The sequence below is a fragment of the Gambusia affinis genome, linkage group LG06 (genome assembly GCF_019740435.1).
Source record: "Gambusia affinis linkage group LG06, SWU_Gaff_1.0, whole genome shotgun sequence".
In the NCBI taxonomy this organism is placed as follows: domain Eukaryota; kingdom Metazoa; phylum Chordata; class Actinopteri; order Cyprinodontiformes; family Poeciliidae; genus Gambusia; species Gambusia affinis.
In genome coordinates this window covers 8,641,597-8,656,107 of record NC_057873.1, presented here as the reverse complement: position 1 = coordinate 8,656,107, position 14,511 = coordinate 8,641,597, and the positions used below count along the sequence as shown (strand labels likewise).

General features: G+C 34.6%; 1 protein-coding gene across 1 annotated transcript in view; it reads left to right on the top strand.

The window, feature by feature from the left end:
• b3glcta (beta 3-glucosyltransferase a) overlaps positions 1–14,511 on the top strand; it is a 77,221-nt gene that overhangs the window by 46,987 nt on the left and 15,723 nt on the right. Inside the window, exons 5-10 of the mRNA XM_044119587.1 lie at positions 3,163–3,239; positions 3,805–3,916; positions 7,374–7,510; positions 7,616–7,679; positions 9,415–9,546; positions 13,632–13,701. Coding sequence (XP_043975522.1) covers positions 3,163–3,239; positions 3,805–3,916; positions 7,374–7,510; positions 7,616–7,679; positions 9,415–9,546; positions 13,632–13,701 — 592 coding nt within the window. The remainder of the gene's footprint in view (positions 1–3,162; positions 3,240–3,804; positions 3,917–7,373; positions 7,511–7,615; positions 7,680–9,414; positions 9,547–13,631; positions 13,702–14,511) is intronic.

Here is a 14,511-nt window from a genome sequence, read left to right as displayed (position 1 = left end):
TGTGTTTTCATTTCTTGGTATTCACAATTTTATTTTAGGATAAAAGGTTCTAGGTTCTAGACTTCGCAAATTGAATCATTTTTAAAATGTCTGTTTGGATTGTAAATGTTGCTGTCCCCTTAGACAATTGCTTAGACAATTTATTTGAGTCTGTAGTTAGTTGCTGACATATCAGACAGATTTCATCAGAAGAAAGGATTAATATCCTGACGTGTTTTGCCTCATTTTAACAAACCGCGTCAACAAAGTGACGTTCTGCTTGGTGATGCAATTTTAGGAACAGATCTGCCTTTGCATCTAGATTTAGAATTAGAACCATGTGCTTTAGACTTGTGCTTTAAATAAAAAGCTCACTTTTATAAATGAGCTTTTTACATATTGCCTTATATTAGAGCCTAGAATAATACAAACCCATGTCACACTTTTAAGATTGGGATTTTGAAAACAATTTTTAATTATTAATCCAGTACTTTCATTTTGCTGTCACATAAAATCCCATTTAAATGATCTATTGTTTTAGGCAATAAACTGAGAAAACGTGTAAAAGCTCCTGAAAATTTGAATTATTGTTATTTATAGCTAGTTTGTCAATGAAGCTGTTTATGATGGTGTAATGTAATATCATGCATTACATTCTGTACATCACAGTACATGCACTTGGCACATCAGATTTATTTACCAACATCAGAATTTAAGCTACGGGTCGATAATAAAGGAAGATATTCAAGGAAATATCACAAATATAGAAGAAGAAATGGGCAGACAGACGTGGAACATTCCTCCTGCCTTTCTTCTTAAACTGATTATAAATTATACTGACCTGTCCATGACTTCCTCCGCTGCCAAGACACAGAGCAGTTTTGCCGATAATGCTCTCTAAGTCTTACATTGTGCTTCTTGAGCACCAAAGTGTTAGATTCACACATTCTCATCCTTTGCATTTTGGTGTTTTGTATTATGCATTTAAAATATCTTGAAATTCATGCTGTGATTCAGAAAAGGAGAGATTACTGGAATAGGAAAATCTGTAATTGCTCGTCTTGTGAAAAAAGAAAATAAAAAGCTGCAGGCAGCAATTAACCAGTCACAAAGAAAATCAAGATCATAGGATTTGTACAACCAAATCATGATGTTGTCTTTTGTCTATAATTAAAGTCGACTTTATGCTGTACAAAATCTGAAAAATGTCAGGATGGTATTAATAACGTGTTAAATAATTAGACTACCTGATTAGTGACATGAAATTGTTCAGAACTATAAATATTTATTTATTCTGGGGTTTTTTCGCCCCTAGCAGATGAAGATTATGTGATAGCTGCTTGTTTAAAAACAGAGTCATATGTATGAGTCTGCCCACCTCCTGTGTTTTTGCAGTCCAACATTCTGCCTTCTGGGAAAATTCACATCACATTTATGAAGTATGTTTGTCATTTAGCCAAGGTTGTTATCCACAGAGACACAGACCAGGAGCAGGAATGAGATGAAGCAATGCAATTTTCTTTTTCCATCAGCGGTGCGAAAAAGATTGTTTTAACATGCATTTAATGCAGCAGTTGGAGTACAGCCATTTGTAGAGTCAAGAAGCAACTAAAATATAATTTAAACAAAAACAAATCATTGTCCTTTTTTACTTATTTATATATTTTTTCTTTGTTTTTGTAGCCATTAAGGTTCAGTTAACCTTCATTTTCTTGATTGCAGAGCACTTGGTTTGTTGTTCATTGCAACTTTATTCTCACAAAGCTTTTATGTTTTTTTTTTTCATAGCCACGTCAACAAAAAAATGTTTAAAAAATTGTGTTATCTAAAGGTTTCACTCCTTGTATTGTATTTTTCGTCATTGCTTTCTTTATAGATTAGCAGAGATGGACATTAGAGATCCATTATATTATATAATCATTTAACTCGCTAATATAGATGATTGGATTTGATACAAAGCATACCTGACTGACGAATACTAATTAATAAGTGTAAGCAGCAGCTTCAGAAACAAGCGGCAGTCAGACAGAGTGGGTCAGTCTTTGTACTGGCTTGCTGTCTGACAACTGGACCGTGATGTAATGAACCACTGGGTCAGACTTTGCTGCTTTTCACTTCTCTGCCAGCACAAGCTCGCTTTGAAAAGCCTCGCATATTTTTTCAGTCTGTACGAATGAAAATTGTGCTCAAACATATTCCTCTCATTTGCAGGCAACTGTGAGCTCTGTCTTTCTTTTTTTTTTTTTTTACAAAACATCTTGTGCTTGTTTTCAGATTTTTCTCTGTTTTACATGTTCAACCCTTGTTAGGAGAGCAGATGGCAACCGAGCTCAGTGACAAGATGTTACGACAGTCATTAATCTCTTAATGTCCATCACAAAAAACAAAAAGGAGGAAATAAAATACTGAATAGCATATGCAAATAATAATTCATGTTTTTATAACATGAATAATACACAGTTAACTGTTTTTAATTCAAGTCTCATATTCAGAATCATTCAGTTCATTTCATTCCTTGCTGTGGATTTGTTTTTCTTTGAGTTTGGTAGGAATGCAAGTCAGTGTTACAGGCACTATAACTGTAATGTCAATTAGAGTTGCTATTAAAGAAATTACAGTATGAGGAAAATATTCAAATGGAGATTATCTCCTTATTGACATACTGCATGTATTACATTGCTACATGCACACTCTTCTCAGAGGAAATCCTTCCAACAAAATAAATAGCTCCCATTTCTATTTTCTGCAGTATGCTTGTAGCCAGTGACCCCGACCTAATTGGATGAAGACTTCTTGTCCTCACAGATTCGCAGATTCATCTTCCTTTTGTTGATCTCATAACTCCTACATGCCCACAAGCAGTCTTTCCACTCAGTGCATGCACTGCTTTCATAAATGGTCTACAAAACAATAGCTGTGAAGAGCAGGAAATGATACTTGTGAAAATATTGACACTAACACTTGAGAGGTTGCTGTACCCAGAAAAATACAGCTTAAATTCAACTCTAAAACAGCAAAAACATTCAAAACCATGGAGATGCACATTTAAATAAAAGATCTTGGCAAACCTTCACTAGAGTATTGTTAAAACTGTTGGCCTTTCAGTTTCTATTGGTCTCTTGTTACTTCATCTTCAGCTTTTCAAAGTTATTACAAATTCTCTGGTTTCGTTATGTGTTACAGAAACCACCTGCGGTGTTGCTTCTTCACACTTTATCAGACAATGAAGGTGATTGGAGCATTCTTCCTCTTCTGCCTTAGTAAGTATTGCTGTTCATATTTTATAATCACTTAAAAACCACATTCTCACTCAACTCCGCTGTTTTATGGAAAGTTTGAAGATTTTATTAAGGTTTTCTGCGAGTTTGTTTACTAATTTTGCTTCAAAGCCCCACAGTAATTGTTATGGATGGCTTCACATTATGATAAATTCATTTTTAATTTGTTTGTGGGTTTTAAAATGGGCTTATTAGTGCAGTTAATCATCAGTGTTAACAGCAGGATAAAATTCTCCGCGCTTCACAAGAATCTTGCAACTTCTCTAGTTCTTATTCATAACAAAGATTCAGCTCTTGGAGCTGTAAAGTAAGATCACACCATTATGCAGCCTGACTGTGTAAACTTAGTTCCCTTTTTTTGATTTTATTTCTGCTTGTATGAAACTGTGACTGCCTTGATCTGATTTGGCTGAGAGGGAGCCCCAGTTGGATTGTTTCTCAGCTTTTTGTCTGTTTGTGTTGTGCATGTCATTGCTCTGTTTATCTCTGCTTTATTATGCAGCTCTAGCTTTGATTAGCCTGTTTTTTCATCTTTCTGTCTGTTCAGTTTGTCCCGCTCTTTTGGGAAAAACTCATCCTGGATTGTATTTCTTGAGGAGGAAACAAATGTGAAGATAGTTACTCTTCTTCAAGTCCTGGCAAAATTTCCCAAAAATAAGGTGAGCATGTTTAATTATGCCAATCGTGAAATTATTCTGTTACATGTTTTAAACTTTTCATTCTAATTCAGAGATGCAGTTATTTCAAATTTATTTCAAAGTTATTTACATGATTGAGTCTGTTATAGGTTATAAGACAAAGCAAAGAAATTATATTATGCAGCTAAGTGCACAATAAATAACTTATTAAGACAAATACAGAATATTTCACAGAGGTTTTATCTAATGATTGCAGTGTAGTTTTATAAAACCTGATTTAAATTGATCAGCAATGATTACTTTTTTGGAACATAAAAAACCTTAGACTGCAGAAGGTTTTAACACTAATGGCAAAATGCATGTTCCATTTTATGAATAACTGAACACAAACTTGTGTTTCAAAGACTTTTCTTTCATAACTTATTGTATCATAACTTATAACGCATTCAGTGCTAAACCAGTATCTCTATAATTAGGCAAACTGTAATGATAGTACGTTATAGCTGTGCAGAAAATTATGTATTGAGGTACTGAAAGCGCCGCTGTCTGCAAGACTGAATATTTTTAAATAGAGTGCTGTCATGTGTAATTGTCTTTGAATGAGTGGAGATGTTCGAAAAGAGGATGTGAACAAAAGAAAAGTTAGAGTGCTTCACCAGAGACAAATCCAAACCTGAGGCAGGTAAAGCTGGCTCACTAGCAGACCTCCACGTTTACAGAATGGCCTTGTCTCAAGTGATTAATATGGTTAACTACACTGATTTATAGTTGGATGGTTTGCGTGTTACTGAATAGTCCATCATCAACTATTCTTGCAGCTCCTTTGAGCCAAAACTTAAACAAACCTTTGCTGTAATAACATGCCCTCGTCTTTTTAAGGTATGTCTCACCACTTTTGCACTTGTGCAAACAGAGATTTTTGACAATTTTTGCTTGGAAAATTGGCTATTTGTTTCCTGTCATCATCCAATCTAATTAAAATTTTTTATACATTACTCTATCTGCCTTCTTATTAACTTTGACTAATAAGTGTTTTTATGCAGAAGGAAAACATTCAATATTTACTTCCTTTTTTTCTGCCAAATATAGCACTTGGTATGTGGACAAAACAGTAATATTTTTTGTCCCATATGACCAGAATGCTTTCTTTTTAACTTCTCATATGGACTGTGGCAAAATGCATCAACAGATTTTTACTTCATACTCTTAAATAAAGGACAGGTTTTTGTTTTTTTGCACTGAAAAGATTTATTTAAGAGTGTTTGAGAAAAGGGGAGGACATATTTTCAGAATATTTGTAAAAATAAAAAATCTAATCCATGAATCATTTCTCCCCTATCTTTACAAATAATGAGTTCATGTTGGTGTGATGATTAAAAAAAAAGGAATAGGTTTGTGGTTGCAGCATGACAAAATGTAGAAAAACAATCAAGGGCTGCAAATACTTAATTAAAGCACAATATACCATCATGTAGTTCATCAGTGCCTGTTAAAATCCACAGAGCTCCTTCTGCTTATAATCAACCCTTCAATTAAACGTCTTAGATGGCCTCTAAACACTAATTAAATATTGCATTTAAAAAATCCATCTATATTGCTTAATAAAGTTGGCAGATAATAAATTAGTTAATGATGCAAAAAGCTATCAAAGACACTGTAATAAATCATCTGATTTCCCTCCTCTAAGTTGCTTATTTGAGATTTTTCAAGCTAATCCAAATAACTGGACACTTTTGATCTGCACCATTAACATTTAATTATTTGCATTTTCATTGCTGGTTGCACACTGTCTGAAGCAAGAGCATACATTTTGTTCTAATTACACTTTGATGTGAAGCCAGCAGGATTTAATAATCACTCATTTCCATCACCAAATTCAGAGGTTAGCATTTCTCTGCTCCTTTTCTGTCTTGTATAAAACCTGGATGGTGTTTCACTTCCAAGGAAAATATATTGTATATTGTATGCATATTAACAGCTTCCTCCTGAGGAGGAGGAGAAGACAAAGTACAACATCCTGATGACTTGATTCATTTCAACATGCCCTACAGCTAAAATATTCTCTCTCGAGTGTTACCAGCTCCGTGTGGTCAGCGTCAGTTTGAGTCGAAGAAGGGGAGCCAAGTTTTCATTTCAGAATATTTAAGAAAATTAGTCACTCTCACAGGAAAAGAAAAAGATTCAGTTTTCTACCAAACCAGTTTGAAACAAACATTTAATAGAAATTAATTTGTGTATTGTTTTCTGAACAACGTGGTTCTTCAAATATAACCAGAGACATGAAATAATTATGCTAAACTTAGTTAAAACAATAAAAACATTTATACTCAAGCATTTCCATGTGGTTCACATTCATGGCCTCATGTTTTTCACCTCAGGCTAAGCATGAGAAACTGAAAACAAGACTATGGAAAACCCTTTATCTGAATGTGTCCATCCTTTCACCCTTTTCTCAAGTCTTTCCATCCTTTTTACGCTCTTTCTTTCGTTCTTTTCTTCCTACCTTGTATCCGTCCTTCCATTTTGTCATTCCTACTTTTCTGCTTTTTCCTTTGTATTTTTTTGTTTCCTTTCTTTCTTCCATCCTTTATGGCTCACATCTCCCCTCCTATGTCTCATTTTATCTGGCTTGTTCTGATTAAACAATTTTGTGAAAAAAAAAAAGCAAACACAAAACTTTTGACTAAAACTCTCTGAAGTAATTTAAGTTCTTTATGGTGTTGTTCTTAAAGTGAAAATTGTCCCAGTTAAGAAATGAAATGTTATAAAATGCTGCTTTCACACATGTTATTAGGTTTCCTAACAAAAATGGTTCACCTTAGAAAATGTTTGCCGAAACATTCTTTAACTATTCAGTTGAATAATTTCAGTGCTAAACGTTTGAGCTAAATTGACATTTTGTGCCGGGACCTACTTCATTTCAGAGTTTTCTTGACATTTTGCTTGAAAACTAATAAATAAATTCATAAAACATCTTCATAGTTGACAGTTCAGAAATAATACAGATCAAATATTATTTTGTTGACATGCAGTGCCTACTAATTTAAATCTATTAAAAAACTCTTTGCTCTTTTATGTGTTTCTTTAGTCATAAATAATATAGTTGGGCTTACAGCATCTCCTTTAAAGACTTTAATGACATATATTTTTATAAGGCATAATTATCCAGGAAAATGTAATATTGTGAAGATAAATATTTTCTCCAGAGATATCTAACATTACTCTCAGCATTTTATCAGCTGCAATATATGACATTATTTCAAGTTTGTTCCCCAAAAATGCTGGCTATTTCCCCAGTAATGTCAAAGGTTTTCTGACAAGTGCAGTATGAACGTTGGTTAATTAGGCCAGAAGCTGGAATGTTGTTTTAAATTTTATAGCATGTTAGTGGTAAAAGTGAAAAAAAAAAAAAAAAGATAAAAAATGACTTCCTTCTAACATGATGAAATGTGTCTGTCCTTGAATTTTTTGTTATCAGGAGTGGTTTCTCGGCAAGCCTCTTCATGATGAAGAGTCGACCATCATTCATCACTACGCCTTTGCAGAAAATCCTTCAATCTTTAAATATCCAGACTTTGCTGCTGCTTGGGCCTTAAGCATGCCACTAGTTGTTCGGTGAGTAGAAAATTTCACAGATTTCTCATCAAACATGAATCAATAGACAAAATGCTTTGTAGTGATTATCTTCTTTTTCATGATTTTGATTTTTTTTTTCTTTAGGCTTGCCAACAAAGTGAGAGATGAGCCACTGAAATCTGACTTCACTATTGACCTAAAACATGAGGTAAGAAGATACAAGAGTTGAAGACCTGCAGACGTTTTCAATGTCTTAAAACTTTTTTAATTCTCAGACTCAACTCTAGACAGGTCTGCTACTGTATAATCTATTTGCACAGAAAGAGAAAAAGCATGGCAGCCATCTAAATCTTGAAGTAAATCTTGTTACTTTGGATAATTATCTTAGTGTGGCTTTGAGGCTCTTTTTTATCAACCAAATTCAGTCAGGGAAGCCTCTTGGGATTTTGCTGAGTAAACATGACATTATCAGAAGTCTGTTTAAGGTGGTTGAAATTTAGATGGCATGCGTTCCTTCCTGCAGATTTAAATAAAATGTGCTGTGCTTTCCTTAAGTATACAAAGAAAATATGGAAGGTACTATTTTTGTTTAGAAATGGCATGTGGGCTTGCTTTATGTCTGAGATATGCAACTGCATTACTTATTACTGTCATTGCAGGTTGTAATTATGTTGTTGTTTTTTTTTTCTTGCTCATTCATCTTTTCAAAATAGCTCATCTCTGTCAGGTTGAACGGGGAGCGAGCATGCATGAATCAGTTTTCATTTCTTTCCAAAAATTCTCATTTGATTTAAGTCTGAGTCACTCTGACACTGTGGAAGTTTGTTCTGGGTCGTTGTCCTGATGGAAGGTGAACGTCGGGCACAGTCTGAAATTATTTACAGCCTCTAAAAGTTTGTTTCACTCAGGATTGTCCTGTGTTTGGCTTCAACCAGCTTGACTTTAACTCTCGCCAGCTTCCCTGTATATGCTTATAACATGTTATTACCATGGTGACTACAGCATAAGGGAAAAGGGTGTACATCGTACTTCTGAAGTACGAAGTAAATTAAATCCAGTCGTTACCACTGGATTTAATTTAGGTGCCAAAGTAAAGGAGACCAAGTACAAATAAATGCTACACTTTTTGGATTGTTTTTTTTATTATTATTATTGAAACCATGTGGGCTTTTTCTTTCCATTTCACAGTTCTACACTACCTGGTGCTGATTAACCAAGATTGTGAAAGTAATGTGACAAAATGTGATTACAGTAGAAGGAGTGCGAATGGTTGTGTGAATGGCTGTGTAGTTTTTTAGAGGTATAAATTGAAAGAGACATAATAAAAACAGCCAAATAAATTAAGAGAAAGAGGGAAAAGGTACAAAAATCATTAACAATAAAAAACACCAAATACCGGTACTAATAGATACAAAGAAGAAAAATGCTGGCCAATAAAAGCTTTTTGAGCTGATTTGTATCATTTTCTACAAGATTTAAGCATTTACTGTGATTCCTTTACAAGCTGAGCTAATAAAAGAAAGATGAATTAAACTGTCAGAGCTTTGGAAATTGTACATTATCTAGATCTTGATATGATGATACTTCAAACAGAGTCTTTTGTGCACTAACATTACAGCCTTTAGAGCTGACTGGTTACTTTTGGACAATCCAGTTTTATTTTAGTCATCTTAAAAACTTAGTAACATTCGGCTTTTTTTCTTTTTTCTTTTAATAGGGCCACAGATTATTTTTTACCAGCATTTTCAGCCTCTTTTTTTTGCCCTTGTGTCATTCTGTCAACTTTTTTGATATTTATTTTTACTCTGTACATTTGTTGAATTTGATTTTGTTGGGAATACAATTTAGTTATAAAATAACACTGAATGTCATGTTGTTGTTGTTTTTAATGTATAATTAATTGAGGTCATTTACCTTAATAAATCTTTTTTTTCTCTTCTCAGATTGCTTTGTATATCTGGGATGGTGGGAACGGACCCCATCTCACTGCTGTCCCTGAATTGTGTACGGACCCAGAGGGCTCTCCTAATGCTCAGCATTGTGCGACCACTCTAAGAAAAGACCCTCCACTGTGTGTGAGTATCTGCTCTGTGTCCACATTTGTTCAACTGTCCTAAGATCTCCAAAAAAAAATAAAAAATTAAATTAAAAATTAAATTACCATCAAACATCAAGAGTACTGTTTGTTACTGGTGGACATTGGATTGATTCAGCCTTGCTTTTATATGGCATTATAAGGAAAAAGTCTTGATTTTGTTTTACTAAATTCAATTTAGTTTTGTGCCAAGATTGAAGTCACCCCCTGTTGCTAAGCAACTTCCGCTGATATTTTTTCCTGGTATTTTCTTCCCTTTTATTTTCTTTAATCTAAATCTTTTCAAGTTTATGCTTTCTGTTATCAATTAATTTTATTATAATAAGCCTGCTGAACTGCACTGTAGCTTATCTTCATTATTTAGATTACGGGACTTACAAAGTTTTAATTAAAATGTAAATTTTGCACAATGAGAGACAATTGAAAGAGGCTTCAATTTCCCCATTTCTTATGCTCTCCTAACAAGCATTCTTATTATAGGATTTATTTATCTTTAAGCACTTAAAATAAGAAATTTTCTACACTTGTTGCTATTCTGATTAAACAAAAATCACCATCCATGCTTTATTTATATGCTGTCTGTATTTTCTACAGTAACATTTTTGCAAAGGATGGTCCACGTGGTAACTTGCTTTTTTTTGGAAGATTTGTGTTCTGTGATCTATGTGGCTAACTTTGTTTCAGTGGCAATGGCTTAATTTAATCATTTTCTGTCATTGTGGTCCTACACATCTAATGCTCTGACTTAAAAAGTGCCACTGCTTTTTTTTTTTTTTAAATGTAGCAAGGCTCTATAGCATTACAATCACTACTTGTACCATACCCTGTAAACTAAAATATAAAACAAAAGTGGGTTTATTTCAGTAATTTATTACAATAATAATCTATTCAATGATTGTCACCTGCATGGCTTTGTTTACAAGTTGTAGTCTGCTTGCTAAAATGCACAATTTGAATGTAAACCGCAGCAAACAAAGTAAACAGTTCACTTTTGAACTTGGCCAAACAAGCAGGCCAGTAATTAAAGATCCTCCTCAATCTTAGAAACATCTTATCTGGGCTAAAGAGGAAAAAACTGGGTCCGTAACTCGGTGGTCAAATGTCCTTGATTAAGATGAAAATAACATTTTGCATTTAGTCAGTAATCAAGGTCCCTGCAACTGGAGCAAAGATGGGGAGACACAAAATCCACGTTTCTTGAGGTTCACACAGCGACCAACCAGCATTTCATGCTGCCTTCTGCTAAACTATATGGAGATGATGATTTAATTTGTCAGATGGAAAATTAAATCATCATTTTGCCCACTCTACTAAGAGTACCAGTATCTGTTTTTTTACCACCTGGTATAATTTTTGCTTGACTGGTCAGCAAACTGGCCAGGCCTAAACCCTGTAAAGAGGAAGATGAGACACATAAGACACAGTGTAGAAGAGATTAATTCCCACTTTAAAGCAACAGCATCAAAAAAGACAATTTTACATAATATTCCCACATTAAAGATGGGGATTTTAGTGTCCACCAGGAAAACTTGTGAATAAGGTTTAATGTTGTACAGAAGAAAGATCAGTTTTTAGCTCCAGAGGAAAAAAAAAAACTTAGAGTAATTCTGTAAGACTCACATTTTTGACAAACCTCAGAAAAAATATCAGTAATGTTGGAAAGAAGCCGAGGTTTTGCTTGGATGTGTTTGTGTCTCTGGTTTATTGACTGATGAGTTGAGATATATTTGGGCTGCCAGAACAGCAGTGGAAGGTGTCCTTATTCATTTTATCTTCCTTCCCTATAAGACACTTTTGACAGAAATCACTATCTTTAGCATTCAAATGACATACACAGACACACACACACACGCCTGTACGCACACACACACACACAACCAGTGCAATTTTAGTTTGAGTCTTGTTTTTTTGCCATAATCCATCCTATTTAAAGACATCACGGTCCTCATAAAGTTTGGGTCTTGTAACAGAAAACACTACAGCAGCACTATCTTCGACATAAAACAGTAGAGGTCATGAATTTAATAACTATTCAGGGAGAGGTTTTTCTTGGAAACAGAAGGTGACGTGGCATTTTCAGCCTTTTCTATAAAATAGTTGCATGGTAAATTGCCAAGTACATTGAGAATGGCATCTGGCTTCACTGTCAGCGAAAAAGTCCAGATTCTCGAGGGGCAGATTTTCCAAGATGAAGGGCAACTTTCAGAGGACTGTGCAACACATCCTTTTTGTTTTTCGCAGTAGCTCATCAGGTCCTGTGTGCTTTTTCTCAGTATGCCTGACATTTCAGGAACAGCTGGTGATAGGTTTCCCATTATACATTCATGGTTTTCAGTTTTTTATCTAATATTCCAATGAGGTCCTGGCAGGCAAAAAAGAATGAGCAGAAAAAGACAGATTAAGAATCAAAGGAATTTGGTCTATGAATCTTCGTACATTACTTAGTGCCGTTATCGTGGAAGATTTAAAAAAAATATTTTATCTGGAAGTCCTGAACTTAAGATCAACGAAGAATAATTATGTGAGTGCTAATCTTTTTTTAGATTCTCCTTTATATTTGAGAGATAATAGGTCGGCAATAAATTACTGCATTATGGGCAGTTTGGGTTTGTTTAAAATTAGATAGAGATTACTATGCAGGTTATACATTTTTAACATAGCTGTGATTTTAAAAGTAAAAACATTTTAAATTAAAAGTCAGACCTAAAATTAAGAAATTTGATGACATATAAGACTTAAATATCACTTGGTATCGCTGATTGTTATCAGCGATACCAAGTGATTGTTATCAGCGATACCAATACCTCCTGTGTTTACTTGTCATCTGATCAATGTCAAAACATGTAGTGTTACACACCTTTGTAGTTGGACTTCTGCACAACCATACCTGGCCTTGTACAAGTGAAACATTATTTTGTTGATTTTCAGTTCTTTGAATTTTTAAAGTATTAGCATCATGAAGATTTCTGTTGTTTGTTTTATTTTCAGTATTTGCTCCAGTCTTCTAATTACATGATTTTCTTAGGCATGTAGTACCCCTAAAATTTGCTAGGCAACTTTTAGTTGTGTTTATGTTAATTGACATTTGAATCTTGTAGCAAAGTTTCTTTAGGATAAATATCCTCTTGTTGTTTTATAGCCCTAAGCTTCTCTCTCTATATCCAACAATAAAACTAATTTGAAAAGCCCTGACTGTAACACAGACACAAACACAGAACAGGACTTTGTTGAAATGTTTTCTTACACTTTGATTAAAATTACCGCACCATCTCCAGGACAACTACGTCTGTTCAAAGCAGCCGAATTGGAAAATGCAAAAATAATTTGAGTGAGAGGAAAAACAAGATGCTGCTATGCTTTCAGTATTGGCCAAATAGGATTTCCCCTGCTGCTTTGCTGTCCATCCCACCACATCTGCACCACCTGACCTTAAAATATACAGAATTTCTCAGAATATGTGATGTGTGCTCACCTCCAACCTCAGTTATAGTTCACACCATGAGAGTTGAGCTTTGTTTGAGGCTAATAGCAGCAGGACTCCATGCCCATAACAACTCTGTCGCCAATACAGTAATTTACTTGGAGCACAGCCAACATGATTTAGTCGTGACGAGGTCGCAGCTTTGGCATCAGGCTAGCATGGAGAGCACCACTTCAAATCTTTTCAACTGCGCGTGGGTCGGATGTCAGGGATAATCCTCCGCTGCTGCTAACAGGCTACTCCACACCACATCAGGGACCTCGGTGTACTGAACCACTGATCTGAGTACAAAAGGTTTTTGGATGTTCAAAACAGTTGGGGGGGCTCCTGAACTGTTGGTGCACCCCGAAAGACCTCTCCAGAAGCCTGAAATGTCCATTCACATTCATTAATTTTGTTTTTTATTGTCGTCATACTGTTTTAACCCTGTGTGAAGGAACATTTTTAAACAATATTTTTAAATATTTCTTTTTAAATCATGTTTTATAATGATAAAAACATATTATAGACACAGCAATGAGTTTGTTTTAGGACTCATGCGTCATATTTTCCACTCAGTTTTGATCTCTTCTTTTCTTCACAAGGAGGAGCCTGTGAAAAAAGAAGACATATTTGTTGCTGTGAAAACCTGCAGAAAGTTTCACAGTGAACGAGGTGAGTCACACTCTCACTCTGAGAAAAAAGCCACTTAATTTTCCTGTAAATATTTCACATTTATGTCCTGCTGTTTTGGGTAATGGATTTGTTTTACCCCTGACATGTGAAACTGTATGAGTGCCTTCTCTTATTATACTAAAATCCTTCACTAAATTACTCTACCATCATGTCGGAAAGGATTTATTTGTACTGAAGTAAAAAGAAAAAAAAAATGTGTGAAGTACTTAATGCTGTGTTTCATGCTGTAAAAGCATACTCATCCAACAGTAGCTCTTATTGGCACACTCTGGCCACCATTAAGCTTCTCACAGTAGCTCTGCTGCTATTTTAACCTGATGAAAATGGAGTAGGTTAAGTCAATAGAGCAAATGGCAAATTAATTATAGAGAGATCGGACAAAATGTGTGTTATATTTAAAAGGAGCACCCTGAAATGTAATTTCATTAATTACTTTAATTACTGCTTCCTCTTTCAAGCTGTTAATATTACGTTAAGATATTGGCAGAATGGAAATGATCAGGTTACTAATAACACAGATCAGTTCAGACTTATAAAGTAAGCAACATGGAAATGTTTTGTGTTTCAGTCAATATCTCGCTTGGTTTAAAAAAAGCCTAATCCTTTTCCCTGCCAGATGCAATGATATGCTTTTATAGCACATTTAGAGAATGACTGCTGCAACAACAGTAAACATCCTATGTGTAGCATGTGTGTGACATCACACAGCTGCAAAAAGTAATAAAGCTGGCTAGACTGGAGATGCTTGATAATACCTGGATCAGATAAGAGAGGCTTCCAAAAAAAAAG